At 37.5% G+C, this 27,713-nt stretch overlaps 1 protein-coding gene across 2 annotated transcripts in view; it reads left to right on the top strand.

Annotated features, from left to right (window-relative positions):
• Positions 1-27,713, top strand: part of usp43a (ubiquitin specific peptidase 43a) — a 123,288-nt gene that overhangs the window by 36,872 nt on the left and 58,703 nt on the right. For both annotated transcript variants that reach the window (XM_008414668.2, XM_008414659.2), the window contains 4 exons: positions 10,235-10,327; positions 14,961-15,096; positions 15,875-16,019; positions 26,234-26,402. In XM_008414668.2, coding sequence (XP_008412890.1) covers positions 10,235-10,327; positions 14,961-15,096; positions 15,875-16,019; positions 26,234-26,402 — 543 coding nt within the window. The remainder of the gene's footprint in view (positions 1-10,234; positions 10,328-14,960; positions 15,097-15,874; positions 16,020-26,233; positions 26,403-27,713) is intronic.

The raw sequence follows: 27,713 nt of genomic DNA, 5'->3' as shown, positions 1-27,713 counted from the left end.
ATCAGGTGCTACTCCTGTCTGGTAAAAACAGAGCATGTGCTACAATTCACACAGGATCACAAAAATTGGACAATAATAGACAGGGAAGGTGTTGCCTGGTCCAGTGAGTCTCAATTTCAGCGAGGATCCATCCTTTGTCAACACTTCAGGCTGGCGGAGGTGGTGTAATTCACAACCTATCTGAGTATTATTACTGACCATGTGTACAGCCAGCAGCTGCCCAGAGACCTGAACACATCAGATCAAAGTTGTCCCAAATTTATCTTCTTTGAGGTTTCCACCTTTTCCCTATAATGGGATGGAGCTTGCCTGAATTTGAAAGATCAAATATTAGTTTTCAAAGCTCCGATCGATGCATCTCTATGGAAGTAAACAGCGTTTCCTGTTCAAAACACATTGATGATGTTTTGGTGTTTTACAGAAGAGAAAATCTCTCCAGATAAATAGCGATGATGGTGCAGTTAGTTTGTTACCCTGGAGAATACTTCCTGTCGTATTTGGTCTATCTCACACATGTTGACTTTCAGCAAATTAACCTGTTAGTCAATCAATAAGAAGGTCAGATTCTGACACAACTGTGATGTTTATGATGGCTGTGTTAGGTTAACCAGCCTTTGTGTCCTGTGATTATCCATTTCCTTGTCTGCTCAATCATGGATCGAATGTCTGGGGATGGCCCATATCCCTGTAGAGCGTAAATACCCATGATGCTCTCAGACTGCCAGACTAAGCCTATTCTTTGGGGAGTTTACAGATTGTTAAAGTAAGAGTGAAGATTATCTTGTGTGTCGTCTTTTTTTCCCTTTTGTGTTTTCTCCTTGGATTTCCTCGCAATACTACACACGTCTGAGTTCTTGAGACCTAACTGGCATATAGCAGCTGAGAATTCATTTGCTCATCCCAATAATAGTGAATTTTCATATAAATGTCTTGTCCATTCCTTCCACAAACACTTATGAACAAAAATGTGTTGCTCTGTCTTTGTTCTATTTCTTGTCTCTGACACACACACACCACCTCTCTCATCTTTTTACTTCCACACTAGAAACAATTTCGGCTATATTTAGATATACTGAAGGGCTCCTCCTCATGCTTTTACTATTTGTCTTTTAGAGCAAGTAAGGTAATGGTTCCTCCTTTCAGAAGAGTAGCAGTAATTGGATTCCATAGGCCATGCACTTACACAGATCTTTAATCACTGCTCAGCGGAACCACAATTCACTTAATGCACTGGTTGAAATATTCACTTTTAAAAAAAATATGCTTATACTTTTAGCTTTAAATGTATATTACAAAAAAGTTCATATTTCACCTATTATACACATTAATTACAGATATAGTTGACATACTCCAAGCCTTTATTTCTTACAATTGTTATGTTTATGGCTTATGGATAATGAAAAGCCAAAATTCCTTCTCAGAAAATTAGCATATTGTGAAAAATAGCGAGTGAGCCGTTCCTTCACCCTGATGTTCCTTCCCTGGGGGGGTGGGGGGGGCGATCTATGTTTTCGCATCCACCTGAATAATGTGTAGTTGCGCCACTGTATGTTAGGATATCTTGAGCAGACGGGCTGTATCCAAGTATATTTATAGAAAGTTGAGTGAAAGAAAAAACTGTGGTTGGAAAAGATGCACCAGAAACAATAAATTACAGGTAGATAAGTTCTGTTTAATTTTTTATTTGGAAATAAGTTCTGGAGAAAGAAGGGAGGGAGAGGCATGGTGTCCATGTTGATTAAAGTTTTGAATGAAGTTTCCGCAGTTGGTGGTGATTTTTGGTGCCATGCAATCTGCTGGTGTTGGTAGATTGTGTTTTCTAAAACCCACAGTCAACGCAGCCGTCTTCCAGGAAAACTTAGAGGGCTTCATGCTTCCTTGAGCTAAACAACCTTGTGGAGATGCTGATTTCATTTTCCAGCAGCCATAGGTACCAAAAGGTGATTCAGTGATCATGGTGTTCTTGTGTTTGAGTGAATAGTGAAGATTATATATTATATATTCTCATTTGAAGATATATAATGTGTGTATACAGTGAATATTTTTTTATTTAAACAGTTCTTTGAATTGATCCAGATAAATATTTGAATATGAAACAGACATTTGTGTTTTCACTTTACGTTTTAACATGGATCAATGTGAGATTCTCACTGGAACTCTCATAGTTATTATAATAAAAATATATAAGTAAAATTATTTGTTTCCTTTTATCCAGTAAAAAAAATGGTCCCAATCTCTCCTCCTGCTGCTAATAAAACATTAAGTAACACTATTGTTATTTTTGACTCGATACAAAGAGTGTATTGACAACCATTCTTTTGAAAATCACAAAAATCTTTCATTTATTAATGACACTAGTTTTTCTTCAGTTAAATATAATCTAAAGAAAAAAACAAAATTGTGCTACACCTGCCAATGTTATAGTTGGTGTTTATGGGACTTGGAGAAGGGATAAAAAAAAAACAACAGTTTGGCTATGGAGTGTGCAAATGTTCTTAACAAAATGTTACTGTTATATTTACTACCACAATAGCAATTGAATTATTGTAGCGATGTGATGTTCTGCTCTTGAATGAATGAACCTGAGGGTCTAACAAGCTGATAATTAATCTACCAGCCAGACACTTGCTTAAAGGGCAACACACGTGGGCAGACATGTTTTTAATTAAGAAACCCACTGTATCCAGCGGTCTGTGGTTGAGGGCTGGTGGTGTAAGGCGCATCGTTTATCCATCGTTTTTTAAAACCTGTTCTGTTCATTATGTTGATACTTTTGATGCAACAAACCACGGCTGGCGCACAATCAAAGTCAGAGCACTTTAGCAGGACATGTCAACGATAAATGGATCCAGTTAAAGATCCATTTTAACTCCTCTAAGCTACTTGTAGCTTGTAGCTACTTGTAGCTTAAAGGACGTTGCTATAACTGCGCTCCTTTAGTTTCAATCCGTTTTCAGTCAGTTCACTTAAACTTCCATGTAAGCAACTAAGACTGTGTGCAAACAGGTGAGATATCGTCCAACTTTTGGGAGTTTGGCACTTAACCCCGTCTCAGGAACACCAAACTACAGGAACAACGTGAGAACATTTCAGTAGATTTGAAACCATAAAACTTTGAATATTTGTATAGCAGTTTTAATTTGTAAAAGGCTTGGTTCTTTTACTGAAAATTCGAATAAGGTTCTGTGAAGTTATCAGTGAAACAATCAAGTCCAAAATAATTAATTCCCCTGGCAGACATAGATTTGAATTGATCTTTTAATTTTACCAGCATGTTGACTGGAAGTATTAATGATTTGATTGGTCCAGCCAGACTCCTGACTTTAATTTGGAAGAAAGTTTGTGGTAAGAATTAAGCATGAGGGAGATGACATTGTCCTACTACACGTTGGAGAGCTTTTACCAACACTATCTTCACAGTCTCACTTCCAAAAGCTCGAACCAACCCTTTCAGCCCATCATCTCTCTCTACACATGATCACAGTGTAAGTTTTCTCAGTGAATCCTTTGTGTTGGTTTGTTTTCAGGCTCAGAGAAACGAGCTTCCCGGCGGCTCCCGCTCAGTTAATGAGTAATGGATATTTTAAATGTTTGGAAATTTGTTTCCTGCTCTTGGTTTCATCCAGCCTCCTGAAGTGCACATATGCATATTCATATCCATTTTTCTTATCTCATTAGTCTGAGCTGGCTGCAGAGTGCCGAGTGTAAAGCTACTTTTAAAGTCGTCTCTTCAACAGGGAGTTACTTTGCATCTAAATGCTAACAGAGCCATTCCTCCAATCTCAACATGATTGATCGCACTGGATGCTGTTTTGCTAGCTGCATTTTTAAAGATTTTTGTTTATATCCGCCGTGCTCTCTTGCCTTCCCCTCTCCTTCTGTCTACAACACTTACTCAGTCTCCCTCTCTTCCTCCTTCCCTCTTGATTCTTTTAATATCTCACAGAGACGCTCCTCAAAGGAGTTTGGTTGAGTTGGTTGATCTGAATAAATGTTTGTGATTAGAGCCGGGGACCGTCTTGTGGTTTGGGATGCTTATGTGGGAGTTTTGTGCTGCAGACGCTCCATTGTGCCCCTCTGTTTTTAAATGAGTCTTTGTCAAAACCTTCCTCCCGTCTCCGTCTGTCACTCTCTTCTGTTTGCTGTATTTATTTTTAATGGCAGAGGAGACGGTGGAAAAAGCTCAAGCTCAATCTCTCTCTAGGCAAATCAGTCGAGGAAGTTTTTTGTTTTTTCTACAATGCAGTTTATTTAGATGTAGATTTGATGGGAAGGTCTTACATAATGTTACATATACTTGAATAGTAAATGACAAATTGTGATGCTGTTCACATTCTTAGAACTACACAAGCAAACAAAACAGTGGCAAAAAGTAACAGACTGATAATGAGTGTCTTAACGCAACTAAAAATATTCAATATCTGATGAACAATGGGCGTTGGATTATTTTTTTCCTAAAATAATCTGATGAATATTACTGAGAGACATTTGTCTCTGGATATAGAGACAAATGGCTAGTTTTATGCATGTGTGAAAAAAAATAAGTCTGTGAGCTGTAATGGTAAATGTGAATGAGTATATAAGATGTTATCACTCTTTTAACTTGGGGCTATGTTTGAGAAAATCCCACTTATTTTATAGCTAATCAGTTAAATTGATCCAAAGAGTTGAAGAAATTATTCATTATTAATGTTTTGAAGGTAAAATAAAAATTGGGTAAGATCCATTTTAATATCAAAACTTTTTCAAGCAGAGTCTCGTAACATGACCAAATTTGTCACTTTGTTGAGTTACAGCAGACCAGCAACAGTTTGCAGCTGGGATACTCATGCAGTCAGATTGATTATCTTTTTAAGGCCAGAGACAAACATATATCTTAATTATCCAGCTTTCCAACTTGTCTACTTGCTTGTGCTGCAAGTCCTCACAATAAAATCACCATAGCACCTTGTCATATGCTGTACCCCAGAATTTTAGAGACCTAACTAGGGTGAAACTTCCAGGTTTTCTGATTAATGAGGAAGTATGGGTGTGTGGAACAATACACCTAATTTGTTGCCTTTCCTCAGAGCACGGTCTATCATTGTTGGTGTTATTTTTCTTCTCGACACGCCTTTGGTATTGATTGGCTTATGGTGTAACTGATTTGCAACTTTCTACCCGTCACATGCTTTTACACCACATATTCAACTTTCCAAGCTTTCATCTTCTCGGATCGTTTCTTCTACTGTAAATAGGCAGCTGAACTTCGGTGCACTCCTGGTGACCTCTGAGGGAAATGTCTGGCTGTTCCAGTGTGTTCGGCTAAGTAGCATCCAAGAATGTTTCCAGACGCTGACCTTCTTCATTTTGACTTTTGATGCTTTACCACCTGCAGAGGTTTCCTTAAAGCCCAGCTTCACAAAGCGTTTACCCTCCTGCTGACACACCAGCTTCCCTTGTTGAAGCAGACTTTGAAGTGGATGCTAGCCAGCGACCGCATGACATTATTCTGTGAAAATAGTCACTTTTCTTTTTTATTATTTCTTTTTCATGTGAATAAGAAGGTCATTTTATTGTGGAATGGAGAAGAAGGTTTTTGGTGTAAAAGCACTTTTCACTTAAGCCGATTTAAGAAAAATAACCTCTCAACTGCAAATATAAAAGCATTAAGAAAACATTTTCTCCCAACATATTCTTCCTTACACAAAATGGGATTATTGTACACATAAGAGTGGACAAGACATGTAAAAAAATCCATTATGCTGTACTTTAAGTTTCACATGTTGAGGTAGAAATGCAGTGAAGAGCCAAACTGATTAATCATTTTCAAAATCTGTGATCTTGGCCTTGTACAAACATACTCAAACTGAACGATGTGGAATAATGTCCCTGCAAAATCCCCAGAAAGTATAACCTTCTAAGTGTTGATAGTTTCATGCATCTGTTTATATAAAACAAACTTTTCAATGAGCCAACCAGTATTTAGTCAAGTAATTTTAATGGCTTTCTATTTAGCATGTGGTTGGAGGGACTGACAGGACAAGAGTCGCTCTTTTGAAAGTGTATAGTTGTTTTTGTTTTGTCTCTGAGGAAATACATTTGAAACAATAAATAAAGTTTTAAAATTGAGAGGTTTTAATTGGTTGTATTTCAACTGCAGCTCCTATATGCAGATTAAAGAGGTGGAAAGTGAAAATCTGAACAAAAAATCTGACACCGATTGAGATTTTGACTGTCTAATGTACTAGTATGATATCGTAATGGCATAAAAACCCTGGATACAAAATAAAACATTTTGATGATTGTACAGCATTAACACCAACAAAATAGCAACAAACAGAACTTCATGTTTTCATACCTTCAGACTTTTCTTCTCTCCACACCTTTTAGCAGAGTTGATTTCCCCTGACAAGACGGCTTTTCCCAGACTCCGAGAATGAGAACGGAGAGAGTTGTATGTTCTAAAAGCCAGAGACGCATGACTGACTGCCTGGATGATTGGAGAAAAGTAACTTACTGAGCCGTCTCCAAGCACTGACCGTTTTGGAGCAACAACGTCTTGTGAAGCACCAGAATTCGTCCGATTGTGTTTAGATGACAGGATTCCTAAAGGGACCGTTCTGATTTTTGGAAGTGAGATGATGTGAGAATTTTCATTGATAGGCTGCAGCTTTTAAGGAAGTGAGTTTGTAGAAACAGACATTATTGTAGCTTCACGGTGCCTTTTACAGGGAGGATTTTAACCTTTGTTGAGGTTTAGAGTATTGTCAGTATTAATTGGCTCAGACTCTTATTATTTTTTCTTCTGCTCTTATCGTCTCCCCTTCTGTCATTTATCTATTGTTTAGGTTCCCCATGTCTAAAATCTGCTCTGTCAGGGACTCCATCTGATTGATCATTAGCCTTTTTCGACAAGAAAAGTCTTTGTTTTTTTTTACAAACAAACTTTTTGTTATTATAAAATTACCTTTTTTTTAGAGATGCACAGAAGATCATTAAGTTTTATGTCTGATTTCAAAATGTGTTATTACAACATAATTTGGCTCTGATTTTCTTTCATATCTAGATTATGGGTTGTTGGCAAGATCTGGTGAATTTTATGTCAGTGGCCCCTTTAAACATATTTAAGTAATTTTTTTACCAAGTGTGAAGTAGTTCTTACACTTGCCAAGCTTGAAATATGTCTGAATTTTAAAAAATCCATTACTTTACTTTTGTTTCCTCATATTTTTGTTAAATCCTAATTAAGAAGGATGGCTCCACTTTCCCTGGTTGTGTGAAACAGCTAAGTTTAGAGTGGTTTGGAAAGGCCTGTTGGAATCAGCACTACGCTGCATAATGTTTCAAGATGCTTGTGGAGAAGTCACTTTTAGTAGTGCTAGTTGGGTGTCATCCAGAACCAGCACAATCATTGAAACAAACAAAAATGAGACTGGAAATAAAGCAGTTTGCAATCTGTGTCCAGAAATTGACATTCTTTCAGTGAACCCCTACATGAAAAATACAACTTGTGTCAGTATGTTTGTTCTTATAGACTTTAGTTTGTTTTTTTGGTAGCTGCAACATACTCACGTAGTCATTTAGTTTTCTTCAATGAAATTACTTCTAAAAACAAAATTAAGTTCACATTGAGTGGTTTGATTTTTGCTAAAACCTCATATTGAAAAAGAGTCTTTGAAATTCAAAAGATTGCAGACGAATAATAAGACCTTCATCCACCCTGAGATCAAAGTTAATTAGAAGCAAAAGTTCTAACTATTTACTTCAGTTGAGACCATTTACGAAATACTGAAGGTTAGCTATGATTTGTGTTTAGCATTAGGAAAATACACCCTGTTTTTACCATCACATTTTAGCTTCAAAATGTTTTTTTTTTTTAACTGAAAATGTGTTGATTAAATTTCAACTGTTTGGTACAGCAAAATTCACAAATGTTGGCTGACAATAAAAATGATTTGTTCTATGATTAATATATCTGTCATGGTGGTATAATCCTATAAACTCTCTAGATTTAAAAAGAATAAATTGATTCTTAAAACTTATTTAAGCTTCTTAATATTGTTTAATGTAGATGAGAGGAATTTTGCTTTTTTGATGTAATAAGAATATTACCATAGCTATGCAGATGACAGACAGCTCTACATTACAGTGTCATCAAGTGAGTATGAAGCCATTCAAATGTTGAACAGATGATCAGAACAAATCAATTCATGGATGTGCCTCCACTTTCTTTAACTGAGCAGAAACGAAACCAAAGGAATTATTTTTGCACCTTAGAAGAAAGATCAAAGGTCAGAGCGCATCTTCAGTTATAAGCACTAGAAACTACTGGCTGAAATCTGTGTGTAGAAATGGACTTGAACCTTCAGGGTCACAAAAAGACAATTGTAAAGTTGGCCTTCTAACACTTGAAGAGAATTTTCAGGTTTAAAGGACTAATGTCCCAAGAAGATCTTGAGAATCTCGTCACTGCGGTTATCTTTGTCAAATTAAATACTGAAACAGTTTGTAACTGATCCAGAACGCTGCTGCTCAATTTCTCACTAAAACTTGTAAGACAGACCACATCATCCCAGTTCTGAGATCCTTACCCTGGCTCCTTGTATCTCACAGAATAAATTTTAAAATACTTGTGTTAGTTTATAAGTTACTGAATGGTTTAGCACCAAAATGTATAACATACTGTATTTGTTGTTCAACCTACCAGCTCACTCTGTTTTTCTGGTTTAAGGCTATTCTGCACCCCAGAGTCAGAACCAAACATGCAGACGCAGCAGTCAGTTTCTGTGCTTCAGTACTCTGGAACAAACCTAAAGAACTCTTAAAAACTGCTAGAAACACAGAGTTCCTTTATATGAAGGCAAAAACCTATTTGTTTAGGGCTGATTGTAATAAATAACTGCTGGAACAAAGATTAAATGTAGTCTGGATTACAGCATATACAGCTATAATATGATGTGTCTTTTTTAATTGGTCTTTGTGTTATGTTTTTATCATCAACCCTGAAAATCATGCTAGGCTTCTTAATAATGGCTTTTATTCTCTAACCAGAGACAAATGTATGCTTTCGGACTCTTTAGGTCTTTATTTATTGTGATTGATGGAAAAAATTTATAAAATGCAATAATCATGTGTTAAACCAACCCAGCATGTCAGTTTATTTTTTATCTAAAATCTTTCTGATTCTGTTGAACCAACTGAGCAACTCTTTAAAGCATGTTTTTTTTTTTTGTAAGTTTCTTATTTGAGAACTGAAAAAGCTGGAATACAGAATGGAAATGTTAATTTTTCTTGAACAGACTCTGCCTTATTGTAAATTCTAAAAGAGAGAAATAACTTAATATAAATAGAGGTAAACCCAAAACTATTCATACCCCTTGTTGTTTTTAATTTCAATTGCAAAATCAAAAGTGGCTAAAGTGGAAACATGCAGATCAGATCTTGGTTAAAAGCAAATATTGGTAAAAGCTGATTGGTGCATTTCTTTTTATTTTTATTTTAAAGCTTTTTTTTTTTTCTTTTGTCAAGATCCCAAATGGTTTTCCTACCTTCTGCCTCGGACAGTTTGCATTTCTTCCTCAGAAACCTTTCGGCTTCCTTCTGCCTTGGAGAACAGTGTCAGGATGTGGAGTCCTTCTGATAGCAACCCACAGGATGGGTTCCTGTCCTCCTGTCAGTCTTCTGCTCTTATCATCTCCCCTTCTGTCAGCTTTAAAACCCTGATGCACCCTATCTCGGCCTTTTCTCTGTCAGCGTTACCTTCGAGTTTTTGTCAGCTCAACTGTCCTGCTGCCAACCATCTCTTCATTTTTCTTGTGTCCTTCCACCTTATTGCCTCACAACTTCTGTCTTTGCTCTCAACAGTTTCCTCTGCCTTTCTAGAGCTGTCATTTCAGACCTTTGTTTTTGTAGTGTGTTTGTTTTTTCCTATTTTCACTTTCCGTTTTTATTTTCTCTCCATTTAAATATTTCCTTTGCTTTTTTGTTGTGGTTTTCCAAGCAGACTGCATACTTCCTTCATCCTGTTCTCACTGGAAGCACTTAGAATTTGGTAAAGCGATGCTGTTTGAATTGCTATCATTGCGACAGTGTTTGTACATTTTTCAAAGCCTACTGGACTGCTCTTATGGCTTAAATGTTCAGAGAATTTCCAGCCCTTTTTGCATCAGTGGTAGAAGCTGACGGAAATGTGGCAAAAGGATATTTACGCCAAATGAAAAACTTAATTTTTCTGTCTCTTGTCTCTTTGCAGGTCTTCCCTGACGTGCCCTCACTGCCTTAAGCAAAGCAACACCTTTGACCCATTTTTATGCATCTCTCTACCGCTTCCCCTGCGACAGACCAGGTAATGAATAACATGCAACACAAAGGGTATCATTGCAATTACGATGAGCCTTATTAAGGCTGTCAAACTCATACAATGGGCGTTACACACCTCCAGCAGAAGGTCATTGTCATACTAAGTGAAAAACTGTTGTAGCCAAAAGTCCCTGACCAATCTCTGTGTGTTGTCTCCATTTTTTGCTGCACTGGAAGTCGGATGCTGCAGCAAGACTGTATACCTTTGACACATGAAGACATTTTAACCAGAAAACAATGTAACAATAATGATAGACGTTTAAAATACAGACATTATATATTGACAACAGATCCAAGTTATGAGGCACAAAGGTCACCAGACACACTGAACTTATAGTTTTTTCAAAGTATTTATATGAAGAATGTTTTTGACACTATGGTTGCTTTTGGCTTGTTTCTGCTGTTGCTTTTAATTCCAAAGTTATAATTCAAGGTACGAAATTGAATTGAACTTACCATTGGCCCTCCAATTATAGATGTTTTTTTTTTTTGTTTTTTTACCTCAGTTCTGACAAGTTATTTGCAAATATGCATCTGCCACTAACTGGCAAACTTTTAAAAAATCAATTTATATGTTAAAAATCATAGCAGTTTATTAAGTGCAGCAAAATTACATTTAATCAGTATTGCATGTTCTGCTTTAGTTTTTTCCACTGTCTATTCCAAATCAAGCCCACATTTAGCTTGTTACATTAGAGAACTAAGCACCCACAACAACCACATAATAATAATAATAATAGTAATAATAATAATAATAAATTTAATTTGTACAGCACTTTTTATTAGAAACAAATCTCAAAGTGCAAGCTAGGCATTTAAAGCTTTACACATCATTTACATATGAAATAACTTTGTGATGTCTGCACCAGTTGTATAACTTTACATTCCCCCTCCCACTATAGTCACACAATAAATAGCTAAGTAATCAACTAATAAATAACAACGTCATATGGATTTCTTACATTCCGTTCCTTAATTTAAGTGCAGCAAGTCCTCCAGGAATCTTCCTATCTGCAAGCATGCAGATGCCTCCACTCTGAATCCTCTCTGCATGGCTTCCTCTGACTTGACTCCAAACTCTGTTCTGCAGCTGCAGTTCCCTGACAGTGTGGGCTCTGGCCATTTTAATTTATTCCAGCACAGGAGGGAATTCTTTTTGGTTCAGTTTGGGCGTTACTGGCAACACGTTGACCAGAAGCGCTCACTGCACTGTCCTGCTGCAGCGGTATCCCTGCTGAATGCCTGATAAGTCTGAGGCCCCCTGAGAGGACAAAGAGCTGGGCTGCCAGCGTGGCATCAAGGCTGGGTGCTGCAGATAATGCCAGTATGCAAGGAGGGAAAACATAAGACAGTCAAACCATTTTGAATTTGCTCTGATCATATAACATATTTACTCCTAATTGCTCTAAATATTAAAAAATCTACTTTTTTATAATATTGGACTGCTTTTGTGTTTTCTATTGGTAAATATTTTAAGGACAGAGCAAAAAGTGTTATGTTGTGTATATTTAGTGTAGGTTAACACAACTGAATAATTGTCAAACATTAGTTTTGAAGGCGTGTTTGCTTCGTGCTGCTCAGCATAGAAGACAGAATTCCCCCTTATCTCCACAAGAGTGTAGTACAATGCACAGGAAACACAAATCCTGAAACTTTGAAGGGTCATTTGTCCTTCCTGCAGGATAAAGTAACATCTGGAAACCCAAATTATAACAATACCCAGCAAATACACCTAACTACAACAGCTAGTCTACAGTGGTATTTTGCCTGTCCCTTCTGGGCCACTGTAGTAAAATGGTACACGAGTTTTGAATAGATGTTGACTATGTGAAGATTATCGGAAAATATGATCAGCAAATGGCCTGCTTGGTCATTGCTAAAACGCTGGCTGTTCAGAATTACTCTTAAGTCATTTCCATTGACGGTTTAGTGGAAGGAAAAACTGTGGAACAAACAGTTACACTCGCATATAGTAATTCATGAAATGATCAAAAATAAACAAATGACTCATTTCAGTCTCTGTCAGGAATTTATATAAAACTTGAGTCTTTTACTTTATGAGTTGATATCATAATTTACTGAGAGCAGTACTGACTTATAAGAATAGATCAGGTAAAGCAATCATTTCCACATATTTTCAACCACAAAGTATGTAAATACTGAGATTAATGATGCTCACACAACAGTGAAACTTGTCTTGCATATTTCTTCATAAGTGGAGTTAACTCTGTTGTGCAGATATTTCCTCAGACAAACGGTTGGATGGTCTGAGTTACCAGCAACGGAGTTGCTAGAAAAATACCATCATCATCACTGCAGAAATGCATCTCATCCAGTAATAAGCATTAAATAGCTTAGTAACAGTTACATCTGGGCATGTTCTAGCTGTGGCATGCTTTCTGAAGCTATAATTTAATTACTTGCTGTTGCAACAATTCAGGGTATTAGTTGTGTGGGCTGATGAGGAAAATGTGTCTCAGAGCCAGCAGAGTTAGAGCATCTAAAATCCTCATTTATAAGATGACATCCCTATTTACTGTTCCACCTGTCTTGAAGTTACACATCCAAACAAAACAGCGGCTCAGATCCTGCTCCCCCCACCTCCGGCTGTCTGCCCTGTCAGCCCTGTGACTGCTAACACGGTGCTCACCTGAATAATGCATGATGGGAAACGGGATGTGGTGGCGGTGTCAGCGATTACACAGTCTTCATCGTCAATGAAATGGCATAATAATTTTGCTGCTCTCCTATCTGCTTCTTATTACTCTCCATACTTGTTTTCTTTGTTTTATTCACCTTCCTTCTTTCTGTCCTTTTTTTTGTGCCGAGAAGAGCGTCCTCACTTCATTCTCGTCTTTGGAGGTGTCGGTGATGGCTGTAAAATCGACACGTCTCTGCACACAGAAGCTTCGTTTTGGACGATTACTGATTTAGGTGTACATGGCTAGTCAAGCATATTATATTGTGAAAATGCTTGAAAAGAAGAAAGTGTCCAAAATATACACAAAGTATCCACAGCTCTTGAGCTTTTTCATGATTTGTCATGATGCAACACAGACCTGTAGATGTTCTGTGATAGACGAATGCAAAGTAGTGCATATTTATGACATGGATGGAAAAAGATGTATGGTTTTCCAAGTAGTAATATGAAATGTTTAATTCCCTTGGGTCAATACTTGGTGGAACCACAAATGGTGTTGACCGAAGGATATGTCTCTATCCTCTTAAACGTCAACGGAGAGAAATTTTTAACTCATTCTTTCTTGTAAAAGAGAACATATTGGATGTGGAGTAACTGTGAACATCAGTTTCTATGTTCTGTTTGCCTTTTTATTTTGTTGATGTTTGAACTTTGGGTCATTTGGTCAGCACATGAAAATGCTCTGATCGTAGTAATTGTAGATTTGGGGTCACCAGCGAAGCCCTTTCTCAAAGCTTTTGCAGCTTTTAACAATTTTTATTAATTTTTTTTAGTATTTCCTTTTATTTAGCTCCATACAGCTTAACATCAGCAATAATTTGATTATTTTTTGAAGAAAACTATAAACAGACTGCTGCCACCAACATTTTTTGGATGGTGTGTTCCTGGTGTTAATTCTTTCGCCTTGTAGCCACATGGAACTTTGCATAAAGGACAAAATGTTGCATTTTTGGGACCAAAGTATTTAAATTTATATTTACTGTGTTCCTTATGTGCCTCATGGCTGTGTTCCTTGGTATTCACGATGCTGTTCGTTCACTGAAGTCCTTCAATGAAATTCTGAGGCCTTCACAGAACAGCTGAATTTATACTGAAACTAAATTATTTATAAATTAGGTGACTTTATGAGGGAACTGGTTGTGCTAGATCTTATTTAAGGGTTTCAGGTGAGGGAGAAATTACCTCCAATCAACTCCACACTTTCAGGTTTTTACTTCAAAGTGATTTTATAGATATTTTCTTCTTCTCATTTTATAATTCTTCACTTTGTCTATCTTATAAAACCTCTATAAAATACACAGAAGTTTGAAGCTGTAATGCGGGATCTTTAAAACATTTCCTAGAATAGGAATGTTTTTGTAAAACATTTCAAAGCAAACCGAAAACCTTAGAAAATGATTAAACCTCTTCTGTTTTCTTCACCACATTTAGATGGTTCCTATTTGAAAAATGTGATTTTTCTATAGAGGAAATCAGACAGTCATGTTTTATTAAATGTTGAATTTCTTTGCTAAGGAGCAGGACTCGGTTGAGCCTAAACGTCTCATGAACAAACATGAATTTTTATTTTTTTTATTTTGCTGCCGCTGGCTTCGCTGGATCCCACACAGACACATTAATCTCTGTTTGGCATTGTGACAGGTCATACTTACTGTGAATGTGCATTGTTGACAATATTTATGAAATACCTGTATCTGTTTCTACATACAAATATGTAACCTGCTCAGTGTGACAATCCTCACAAGGTATGAAGGTTTAGTTATTCTACAAAACTGTAGGAGCTGAGCACTTTTCCGTGCCTCATCATTTATCTTACTCACCCCCCCCCCATACTTTCACCTTTTGCACCTTTATATTCACCAAGATACACACATTTGCTATCTGTGTGATCTCTTTGTGTTTGTGTCCCACCCCACAGGCCGCTGTGTGTGACGCTGGTGTTCAGCACAAAGGGTCAGAGGTACCTGCGGGTGGGGCTTGCTGTGCCTCTGTTTGGTTCTGTATCCTCTCTGAGAGCCATGGTAGCAGCAGAAGGCAGCATCGCTCCCGATCAGGTACACACATATACCGACGTTGCACCGGTCAGAAAAATGCCTAAAGAAAATGTGAGTTGTTTGTGTTCATCGGCTTCTGACTTGTGGTGCTGCAGATGATGAATGGTGTCAGTTTTGTCATTTTTGTTTAGTGAGCTGGTTGCAAAATGACCCCTGTGGGTCAAAACAAAACTCCCAGTGATTTATGGTCTTCGTTGTGTCCAGGTACAGGTGGAGTTTATTTGGAAAAACCACATAAATGTTACATTTCAGACCTGGAGCGTTCTTCCTTCATTTGTTCAGGCACCAGGATAGTTCAAGTTCAGAGCAAAACTATCCATGCATTATCCTGTCTCTCCCTCCATTCCTTTGTCCACACATCATCCATTCATCTGTCCATCCATCATTTGCCCGTATCAGTCCATTACTCCGCATAAAGCAGGGATTCGAACCAGCAACCCAGCAGTTACAGGACAAATCTCCTTCTTCCTCATTTTTTGAGGGTTTCATATTTAATGCCTGATCTTAATAGAAATACTTGTGCTAGACTCATTTTAAGTTTTGCATGTATAGTTTAAAAATGGGAAAATAAGTAATGACCACCATGGAAACGTTTGAATTTTTTTTTACCTGGACAGTATTAAGGAGCAAAGGCACTGCCTAAACTTGCCTAAAAAATATTACTTCAAGTTGAGTTTTTCTTTTTATAAAATAAAAAGGAACCTTGAGGTTTCTGCTATAAGAACTGTTTCAGAAACATTTGACGTTTACATTTTATGTCCTCCCATCTGTGGTCCAGGTCATCCTGTCCGAACTTTACTCCACCGGTTTCCAGCGTTCCTTCTCAGACGACGACGACCTGACCGCCATCGCCGATAGCGACGTCGTCTATGCCTTCCAGGCTCCTCCAAACAGCAGTCGTGGAGGCTCTGTTCCTCACTCAGGTAACCCTGGCAGCATTCTTTATAACCCCATTTATTTGTGCACTGATCTAGCTAATTTATTCATCCATCATTTTTAATTTTTTCCTCTTTCCTTCGTACCTCTGATTAACTTTCAGTCTCAATTAATGATGATTACACCTGTAGATGCTTTTTTATTTTTACTCTTATTGAGCCCATTTCTGTGATTACTCTGTTTGTTTTCGAAAAGCACACAATTTACTTTGGAGATGAAAGAGCTCTCATTCTGTTTGGTCATGCACTGCTGCATCCTAACAGATTAAACTCAGTTCAATTTAATGTCTGAATGGGGGGCATCAGACAAAATATGAAGTTTGCTGGAGTCACATCTCGCATGAAAGCCTCTGCTGATGAAATTTATGTAGCTGCAGTTTAAATTTCTGAAGTCTCTGCTCTGTCCCAGAACTTTATTTCCTAAAACTCTGAGAGCGCGCCTCCTCTTCTTCTTCCTCCTCCGTCTCAGATTATTTTGGTTATTCTAACTGACCTAAAACTGAAATTTCATCCAAGTTAACTTCAGACAGTGGAAAAAAAAAGGTGTACGTCTTTCTATTCTGTGCATATAAGCGTCTAATTTCAGCTGTATGCCTTTGCAGAAATCGTTTTTTCAAAGCCTCTCACACAGTTTGTTATTTGACCTCACTGATTCTGAACATTTTTCACATTGAGTTCCTCCTTCAGTAACAGCTTTCCCTGCACAACCTGTTGGATATGAAGAGACGACAGATCAGGAATTATTATTATTTTGTTTTAGTTTCCAACCCAGTCATCAGTCAATTTCTTGGTGAATGTTGAATTTCCTTGCTGAAGCTTTTTTTTAAAATAATAAAATAAGCTTACCTAAATTCAATAGTGGGGCAAAGATCATTCCTCCAGCCCCATCAGTTGACAAATGGCTTGAATTTGTATGTACTGCCTTAACATTCCAGTGTTTATTACACTTCCAGGCTTTTATTTCTCAACTTCAACCTTGCTCATACAGAAAGCAGGGAAACGTCTGCAGCCTGCTTCATCAAGACCATTTCATCTTCACTCTGTAGACACATACATACATCATATCTGAAAGCTAAACAAGCATTTCTTTAACAGATCAGTGACCGTGTCAGAAAGAGACTTCAGGGCTGCTGTGTAATTACAGTCACTGAGACGATGTTAGCGGTTCGCTCTGTGGTCAATTTGTTGTTGCCATTTAACTCTACACCCACGGTTCTCTGAAGCCGTAAAGAGAGCTCAGCTCCCACTGAGGAAGAATAATTAACTGTAATTCAATTCTCTGGACATAAAAACTAAAAGCTCTTAACTTTCTCAGTGGGTGGCATTTCTATTTTGCCTTTACACCTGGTGACGTCTTCACAGTTATAAGAGGACTAGCATACCGCTGTCGCAGAGAAACGATGGTGTGCTGCCAGTTACTCTGCCGTCTATAAACAGACTTCTATTGATTCCTTTGAGTTTTCTGTCAACATCATGAAACTTTACACTTCTTGTAAACTTAGGTCAAGTGTAGGGGTAAGAGGTTGTTATCCTAGAGCCATCCAGATTGTCTTTTTCGAACTTCTCCCTAGAAGGACAGGCCTCTACAAAGAAACTGTGCTTAGATTTATGGATGAAATGGGAGACACATCCGCGGTCACTTAGTAAGTCATGTCAGTAATAAATCTGCCAAAATTATAGTGTAGATGGTCATAAATGTTCAGACCTTACTGGCACATGTAAGCAGAAATACTCTGCTTAGCAGAAAACATTGAAGTGTTTTCTGCTAATCCAGTTATCACAAATGTTTGATTGGCAGTTGTTGTTGTTGAGGATGGCACATCCAGTTATTAGGTTCAGGGGGCCATTTTCATTTCCACACAGGGTCAAGCTGGTTGGGATTGCTTCTGTCCTTTAATAAATCATTTGAAAACAGCTTTTTGTTTTCACTGACATTCTGATTTTTCTGTGTTACAATTAGACAACCTGAAAGTTTAGTGAAATCAGCCTCAGATTTAGGACTAATAAACAATTTAGGCAGATGAATAGAGACCAGAATCTGATGATTTTAAGTCTGACCATGATGTATTCTTATGATTATAGACAGAAAGAAAATAAATAAAGCAAAACGCATCAACTCACCCTCGGATGCATCCCCTACTCCTTCAGATTTTACTTCTCTTTCACTCCTAAGACAAATATCCCATCGGATAACCTTAGTTTCAAACACTGGTTTGAAACTAACAAATGTTTTTTAATATTCATTACAAAAGATTGATTGAAACAGCAAATTTTGAAATAATACCCTAAATTTTGCTAGCAAACAGTTTTTAAGCCTGCTTGAGGTGGTGGTTGACTTTTTCAAAAGAGTTAATGCACTAAAACAGAGATGGAAACAGATGTGCTGAATAAATTCCAACATTTACCTCATGTGACTGATGAGCTGTTCCTGTTGTGTTCATGGATTAGAATTGCATTGAATTGAAAAACAATGTTTAGACAACTTGTCTCTTGTTGGTAAATCAACTTTATGAACTTCAATTTCTGAGTTAAAACCAAAACAATTTCCATGTCTACTTAAATTGCATTTTCAAGGCAGCAGGTGGGCTTTAATTTTCAAGTTAAACCCACTTCAAATGTTTTTCAGTGCAGTCTTCAGTCATTTTTATATGAAAAAGACAGAACGAAAAGGACATCCTTTTCGTTCTGTATGTATGGCTCTACATAGAAACTCTTCCCAGATTTACGTTTCACCCTTACTGTAAAAACGTGCACTTGTCGTTGCTTTAGTATCAATCATACTGATAGATATCCATCATCTCCGTTTCATCTTAGAGGATGTTACCGCTGATAAATGTCAAACAATTACCAGCCAATTAGAGTTATTCATTTGCTTGAAAGGTGTTCCCATCTTTTCATTCATTCAATCTGTCCACCTATCAATCAGTCCCTCTCTCCATTCATCCATCTACCTTTTGTCATATCTGAAGCCCGACCCAATTGGAAATATTGGCAGTAATAAACTGCATTTGTGCATTAAAATTGAATGCTTAAAAAGTCTGAACTCTGAAAAAAATTGTGAAAAAGTTTCAGGGTTATATCACTCTACTGAATATTTGGAGTTGAGTAAACTACTTCTCACATCAAAGTGAAAACATCAAAAGTATTTTATAATTTCTTTGTTCAAATTGTCAGTGTTTCTGTATTTTGTCACAGACGTTGGAGGTTTGACTGGGAGAACTACGGTGCCGCTGTTGTCCATCATTCAGTTTGTTTTTAGAGCTTGTGTGAGAAAGTCCAGCCACACGCTAACAGTGATTGATAACCACGGAGAAAGACTACAGGCGTAACACAGTCATGGATAGCTGACACATGGGAGCCTCCTTAGGCTGTTTTCCTCCAAAAACCGGACATTTGTCTCACATGTGAGCTGTGATCAGTCGCTCTGGTGAAGCTTGTGTTTTTATTTATCGTTTCTCACACCAGAGCAGTAGAGGACAGTGGCTGATTTGTAGACATTTGCCAAAATAGATAAGATCGGCTTCACACGTGTCGCCCGATAATGCTGAACATTATTTAGTCCTGTGAAAGATTAGAAACTTGTCTTACAAGTTTCTTCTAAGATAAAACCTACAGTCAAACTCAACTGTGCCCAGAAACACACTCTGCCATCTTCAAATTGGAAACCCAGAAATGTGTGTTTTATGACTGAAAATGAGCTCTAACAGCAGGAGGTGACACGGAGCATAGCAGATAATTATTTTCTTCCTTTGTGTGGAATAAATCTTCCTAACTCTTGGTCTGTTCTGTGTCTTCCATGAAATGATGTTTCACTTGTTAAATTGCAGCCCCGGTGGCTAAAAGAGGTTTTTATTAAAGGCTTCTCTGCAGAAATGTCAACGTATTAATACCGTTTTATGAAGAAGGAGAACGGCAGTTTCAACAATGTGAACAAGGGACATTAGGGCTAAGATGTTCTCTGGATAAAATATATTAAAAAACAAGGAACAATGCTCCTATTTTTCAGTCGAATCACACAAATTCACCAATAACTGTCATGTTTCTTGTTAAATTGATCCAGATTTTGTCTTGGTAAACCCAGAGTAAACGCTGGTGACAAGACTAACGGACAGTCCTCCAATAACAGAACGTCATGTAACCACGACATCTTGTAGTATAATTTTGTATTAGCGATGCTGGACAAAGTTGATTGTGTGCAGTGAATTCCTTTGTTGTCTGAAGTGGCTGTGCTTGTCACTAAATGTTTGGCTGATGCTGAATGAATGTCGCTGTCTGCTGCAGTAATGAGGTTTTGTGTTTCGGGGAAACGACAGCCTGCAGTCGTGTGATTTAAAAAAAAAAACACTGAAAAATCAATTAGGTGAGTAAGCACCAGACTCGCATCCGATTTCATCCTCAACAACTGAGGCACTTTGCGTATATTATAAAGAGAGCGATAAGGCTGCAAGAGAAAATGACTCGAAGGAAAATTAAGGGTAAGTGTGGTCTGCTAAAATCACCTGCAGCCTACCCTTTCTTCTTGAAATGAAAAAGAAAAATCCATGTAGATACAGACAAAAGTCTTCTTTAAGATACTGTACACGATAGACACGGATACTACAGAGCCTACCTTTTACCCTTTAGTTGTATTTTATAAGTCGTTCCATGTCCTTTTATAACAAATGTTTAACATCTTTGAGGAAACACGGATAAATCAACAACTATCAACTGAACTTTTCCTAAAAGGACAACATGAATAATTAATGAGCTTTACTACTTGGATGTGTCTAATAAAGAGGTAAGCGTGAGTGTCTTCAGCAGCATATTTTTGCAATTTTTGCAACTTATACATAAACTACCTCACTGGTTTTTTGAATGCTGGGTTAATATTTAAGGCATGATGCAACTAAGTGCAAAATTCCCAGGGCAATTCAAATAACTACAGCTTTGTTGCTCTCATGTGTTGTTTTCATTTAATACATGGATGCAGTGCAGATGTCGTAGCAGCCGGTGATGCAACGTTGCGCCGCCTTATTGTGGATCAAACGAGGGAGCGGGAGATGAGCTGGATGCAGTTGAGGGATAGGTGAACATCAAGAAATTGGATTAAGGAGAGATTATGTTTGAATCAGGTGTGTTTAATTGCTTCTGTGCATAATCTGCTGTTAGCAAAAAAAAAAAGGAAAAAAATGGTTGTGGTGTGCTTCCTGCTTCCAGGCCATCACGTTGTCCTGGAGTAAGCCATGCTGAGATGTGATTTTGCTCAAGTGTCTTCACACTAGCAGGGGTCTTCCATTTGAGCTGCATTTAGAGTGTTTGTTTTCACCTTTTGCACCTTATTAACGTTGGTGACGACAAACAGAAGAGTTTGAAATCGATGATACGGACTTTCCCCGTGGTACCTTTGTAACCTTCTGAGCATTAGTGCATCATAAAGACCTTTCAGAAACCAACCATGCTCTTCATTTAGTTTGGAGGGTCCCTGAGGTCATGTAGTGATTTCTGGACTGTGGAGCATCTGGAATATAAGCTGTAAAAGAAAAAGAACATATATAAGCCACACTTCTCTTTAAGCTGCAGGTGTCCACATTGTGCGTACCTTAATTTTCTTTCTTTTTTAGTGTGTGTTTTATAATTATTAGATTTTTAATTTTTTCCCCTTATATTAACAATAAAATTGTGCAAAGGGATTTTACGTACAATGTTCTTCACGTTTCTGTGTGCTTCTGTCGAAGTGTCCACACTTCGTAAACAAAGATTTAATTGATTACTTTGCTTTGGTTTCTTTGGCATGTGGTTCTTTTTTCCATAAGCTAAACATAGCTGTGTGGTGAAGTTAACTAAAAACAAGTAAACAAGATTTTTAAACTGTGAAATCTCGTTAAAACCTCTGCCATTGTTGTGACTTCATCTCCTCTGGATGTCACAGACGCCGGTCCCGAGCCTGGGAATTGGCAGGAGGAGAGTTTACTGCTTTGTTTTTCCTTTTTAATTATTTAGCTTAATTTGTAACAGTTAGGTACATAATTGTGCTGGTTTTGTGTGGCACACTCATGGTGCGTGTTGTGGGTCAGGGCTGATGATGGCATTCTGCTGGCGTTCCAGCCTCACTCGTGCTTCCTCAGTCTCTCTATCATTGTCACTCTCAGTGTCACCTTCGTCTCACTTTTGAGTTTGTGCGGTCCTCTTCATCACCCAGGAGTCCAACCTTTCGAAGCACATTGATAAAAAAAAATTAAAAATCGTATTTACGTGTTAATTTAAAGAATGTGAAAAATGTCCAGAGATTAACGAGATATGAATCACATTACAAAATGTTTGTTCTGGTAGTTATTCCGTCTGGTCTTTAATCACCTGACCGCTTTAGACACAACTGTGTGCCGATTCTTCACTGACAGTCAATAAATGTCAGGCCTTCGGAGCATGTAGAGTTTAAGTTGGTAAGCAAAGTGAAGGAATGGAGAATGATGATGGTGTAAAGAGAAGATGAATGCCAGAAGGGGCGCAGTATCTTCGTTTGCTTTGCGTTGCTTAATTAATCTTGTCATACACTCTAAATTCAGTCTGCAGAATAATTAAAATTTTCTTCAAAATCTTCCCTCCCTTCCTCTCATGTATTTCTCCCCTTTAGTTCAGCTTTGTCCACTTAAGGCCCAGTGTTTATCTTTTAATTAGAGATCAGAGATTGCAGCTCGTGGAGATGCTACCAGCTATGATGGGGGGGGGGGAAACAAGAAACGCTAATCTCACGTCAAGTGATCACTGAATTCATCAACCGTTTTGACGATGTTCTCGTCAATAGTGATTGAAGTGAACCTGAAAACCCCTGTGAGATTTATTTATTTCTTAAATTTAAAGGCCTCTGCCTTCATGCCTTTTCCTCGATGTTCCCAGGTTAGTCTTTTTAGCTCGTTTCTGTCCCCACTGCTCCGACGCCTCTGCTTTCCTGCAGTTCTCATCTGTCCATCTCATGAAGGAGGGGTGAGAAAACTAGTGTGAGATTGAGTCTGGCAGGAGGTTTCTTACATCATCCCCTGGGACCTGTGGCTGGAATGACGCTGCCTGTCAAGCATGACAAACTCTGTTTTTGGTTTAAAATACTTGGCTGAGAAGTTGTGGGAAGAAATGACTGAGTTGACTGCAATAACGATCCTTGTGGAGGTATTTTGTTGTTTAAGTTAATTTGAAATTCAAACATGAACTTTTTGTACTGGTGAACTTTGAAATCGGAGTGCTGTCTGTTTGTCAGGACAATGATAAAAAGTCACATCTAGGGTGAAACGATGAAGCTTTGAATTGTACTGAGGATAAATACTGTGGCTTCTCTGTAATATAGTATTAATGGAAAAGTTTGAAACAAAAACTGAAGCTGAAATTTTAAATGTTAAGAAAAATGTATCAGAAATTCCCTACTGAAGGAAAATAAAAATTATTTCCATTTTTTAAAATTTAATTTTTGATTTTCAGTAAACTTCCGGTGAGACAATAGGTCTTTTCAGAAGAAAAAATAGAATAAAATAAAATAAGAAATGAAATGGTGAAAAGCTTTATTTCACTTCTAAAATTGAATATAGGTGTACCACAAGGCTTCATTCTTTTTCAGTTTATCAATAAACTACTAGTCAAATTTGTTTCTTCTTGTTTTTGGAAGTGTGCTGATAGTTAAATACTAAACCATTTCATGCTCTGAATCTCACCATGTATTCATTTGTTTTTCTTACCTGGATTATGCGTAACTTCATAGTCACAAGCACCACCAAAATCAATTTAATTGCTTTTGTCTTTCCAAAATTCTTTTACTGGACAATTATGAAACTTACTGTAGTAATGGGACTAACCCTTTAATTTTAATATGAAGCCAGTTGTAGGATTTTATTTGTGTAGCTGGAAATGCCTCTGCCTGTGACCCTACACTTTTCACTGAACCTTACCTTCATTAGACAACCGACGCTCTCTTTCAGCATGAATTTCTTTTCTTTTCATGTTGTCAGTGGTATATTTTTTTAGACAAATATTTGTGCTTTCAAAAGCTGTGTGCTCACTTTGGTTGAGCCTTTACAATTCAGCCTTACAGCTCTTAATGCTTGTTTACCTCTGTGGACTCAGTTTCCGTGTGTGTATGCTAAACTGTTTTCTTGAGAAACATGGCAGTGATTAATTGCATGTTAGGGATCAAACAAGCACTGTCTAATTAAGTCCTTTCGAGAGTGTCAAAGTTTATATTTTCTTGGAGACAAGAGGTTGTGCCTTCTGTACCCCCTCCAGCTATTACCCAGCTACTAATCACAGCGGCACGTCTTTTAGTTTGCGTGGAAGTGTGTGCGATACAAGATCCAATTCCTTTTACAGCTCCTCAGGGTAAACAAGAACAAAAGGGCAACTCTACCTTAATAGACCTTTTTCTGAAATATTTTCTGGACCATTGTGCCAACATGTCGCGTTAGACAGTCATGTTTGTGAAGCAGTTTCACATTTTGGCGCCTCAAGCTGTTTTTATTTACCTGGTCATGTTTATTCCAGCGTCCATCTTAGCTTGGCATGCTTTCAAAAAGAGCATATCTTTATTGATTCTTATGTTATCGAGAAACTGCAGAGTTGAAAATGAAAGCACAGAGGTAAATAGCTTGTTTCTAGCTTTTAGACGAATGAATTGATTGGCAACATTAACCTTACAAAAGAAAACAAAGTTGAAGCACCTCATTACTACAGAAGATGCAACCAGATTCATTAACATAATCTCTATCGATTTAGAAATAAAGCTTTTTAATACCTAAGGTGGATGAAGTCATCGGCCTGTTGAAGTGTGACAGTGTAAGAATTGCTCACCAGTTTTCCTCATTGCTCAAAATGAGAAATGCTTCAAAAGAGAATAGGACTAAACTAAAATATGCACTTCCTTAATTACTGTCCACAAAATGAAACCTGCCAGTAAAATCAACACTGACTCATAAATGTGATTCTAATATTCTGCTATTCCAAAAGTAATGTTTACATATCTACGTCTAATCTATTTTTTGTTCTTCTGGAAAGGAATGCATTTTAATTGCATATAAATGTAAAAAAAAAAAAAAAAGAAAGAAAAAGTTTTAATAAATAAGAGGTAAAATGCCAGCTCTGCTATTCTTAGTGCTACACCGTTTGGCTTAAATAACTTTAGTGGCTAAAACTGCAGTAAAGATAACAACATTAATGTCCTACATAGATAAGCCAAAAATATTGTTGCCCTTGACTGATCTAGGATTGTTTCTATTGAACCAGGAAGTTTGCTTCTGACAGGAAGTGCAAAAGGTATCTTTCAAGAGATAATATAAGCAATGTAAAAGGTGTATATATATTTTTTTAATAATGTATTTATTTATTTACATTTAGAAAATAGGATGTCAAATTATTTAAACCGTTCTGAGTAATCAATAAAAAACACATTGGCATTAGAGCAATCCAATTTTTGCTGAACATCTTTTTACATCTTCTATTTTGATGATATTTTAAGTTGGAAGGTATCCTTGCCATTTTAACTCCTTTCACAAATTTTGTATCTGATTTGAATCGGAACACTCCAAAATGGCAAATGTAATATTACTTTCAGTCCGAGGAAGGATCTTCCAGGGGTATGAATAATTTAGGACTTGATTGTATGTGCTTAAGCCCTACAATCAATGTTAACTCAGGTTAGAAGGCTGCAAAAGTGATTTATTGTTATGGCTTTCCAAGAACCTTTCTGATCTGCTTTTGTTCTGAAGTGCTATGCTAACGCGAGCATGCTAAGTCTTATATGTTGACATGGCTCGTTAATTTGGATCATGACATATTTCAGTGCAGCTCCAGGGAAGTGTGTGCACACAAAAGCTCACAGAAATAATTCCCTGTCTTTTTATCCTTTAGGATCTTTATATTATAATTTGTAATATTGATTGTTTTAGCTCCTCTTTGTGCAGCTTTCTCCCACAGCTTGTGGATTTGGGCACAGAGACTCTTCACTGTCATTACTGTTCAGGAAAATACTCAAGTCATATAAACACCTCCTGACCTACAAATGTTAAAGTATAAGTTTCTGATTAACACAGGGAAACTTTAATATTTCTAATAAATTCTGTGTCTGTCGTGTTATGTGACGCAGCAAATGTACGAAAAAGGTATTTGATGCAGTCAAATCTGTTTTATTCTCAAACAATCACATATTGGTCGAAGTTGCATCCGCTCTGTGTCTCGTTTGCTCTCCTCAGGGTATCACCACAGCCTCCCATCATCTCCATACTCATCCACCACAGGGCCCAATGGTCAGAAGTTACCTGCATCAGGGCGACTCTCGTCAGAGTACCTGAATCAGAGCAGCTCCTCCAAGGTTCTCCTGCTCATGTGCAACACGACTGGGTCTGGACAGCAAGCTGCCAGGTAAGCTGGAAAAAAAATGGGATGATGGAGGGCTTATTTATTAATCCATACTTTACTGGATAAACATCAGGCCTTCAAGACGTCAGGTGGGAACATTTTCAAATTTTCTGAGCTTCACACAGTTATTTGCCTTAAGTCTTTGTTCTTTTTGTAAATCTTTTGTAATTACACGAGGAAGCATTGTTGTTTTAGCAGTCTTAGCAGCATTCCGACAGTAATTGTGTGATATCTGGGAAATTACTGCGAGCCGAGTAGTTTCCATGAAATCACTGTCCTTAATTTACAGCAAAATCTCTGTGTGTATCAATAATGTGCAACCTACCACTAACAGATGGAGAGCCAGATGTATTTGTCTCCAGTTTCTCGCACCATCTGCTCCTCTGGGGCGTGATGTTATTGCTTTCAAATGTGCGAACATGAATGCAATATTCACACGTGGATAGTGTTTTAGACGAGAGCAGATTGCAGATGCTTCCAAAAGCGGGATAATGTCAGGATCTGACATTTGAAATCTCATCTGCTCACAAACCACCAGCAAGGCTCAGTTATGCTCCAGTTGTAAATATTCAAGTTTGTCATCAGTTTAGGCAACATGCCTCTGAAAAATAGCCAGGAAAAAAAATCTGTTGCATTAGCGTAATTGAAAAGCTTTCTAAGAATTTGCAGAAACACTTTAATAAACAACCTTAACTGGTGTTCTCCTGGGGAAAAAAAATTCTCATTAGCTTTCAAATAAATCTCTAGCTTGTTGGACTCCAAATCATCTTAAAAATAATTGCTAATTGTACTTTATACGTTAAGTTTCTGCAGGAATCATTTGTTTTGCTAGGGAACTGTGTTGGGGAACTGAGTCTATCAAACAGAATTAGCAAGATGTTTCTGCTTTTAACTTATATTTATCCATTTATAAAGAGATCTGCCAAGCAACAGCTGCTCCTTACATTCCCGTCATCTCAGCTCCATAACTGTCCCCTCAACACATAATGCATTCCACTCCTGAGCTGGTGCAGATATAACATTGCACTTCAAATATCTAAGGTAGTCAGAGCTGCACTGTCAGGGGATGAAATGCTCTTTTAATTTAAGACTTGATGACATATTAGCTGGTTTCTTATCTTTTATTATGTACATTGTGCACACACTTTCACTTGAGGTTGATTCACAGAACGTTGTTTTTTTATAAGAATCTCAGTGGAATCTGACATAATGCATGGATAGGCCGTACTTGGAAAACCTTTTCTTTACAGATTCAGCTTTCAAAATGGAGAAAATTTTAAAAAATGTATATTGTTGGTAATTTCTGAGGGAAAT

This window comes from Poecilia reticulata, linkage group LG1, assembly GCF_000633615.1.
Source record: "Poecilia reticulata strain Guanapo linkage group LG1, Guppy_female_1.0+MT, whole genome shotgun sequence".
Taxonomy (NCBI): domain Eukaryota; kingdom Metazoa; phylum Chordata; class Actinopteri; order Cyprinodontiformes; family Poeciliidae; genus Poecilia; species Poecilia reticulata.
This window is presented reverse-complemented; position numbering and strand designations above follow the sequence as displayed.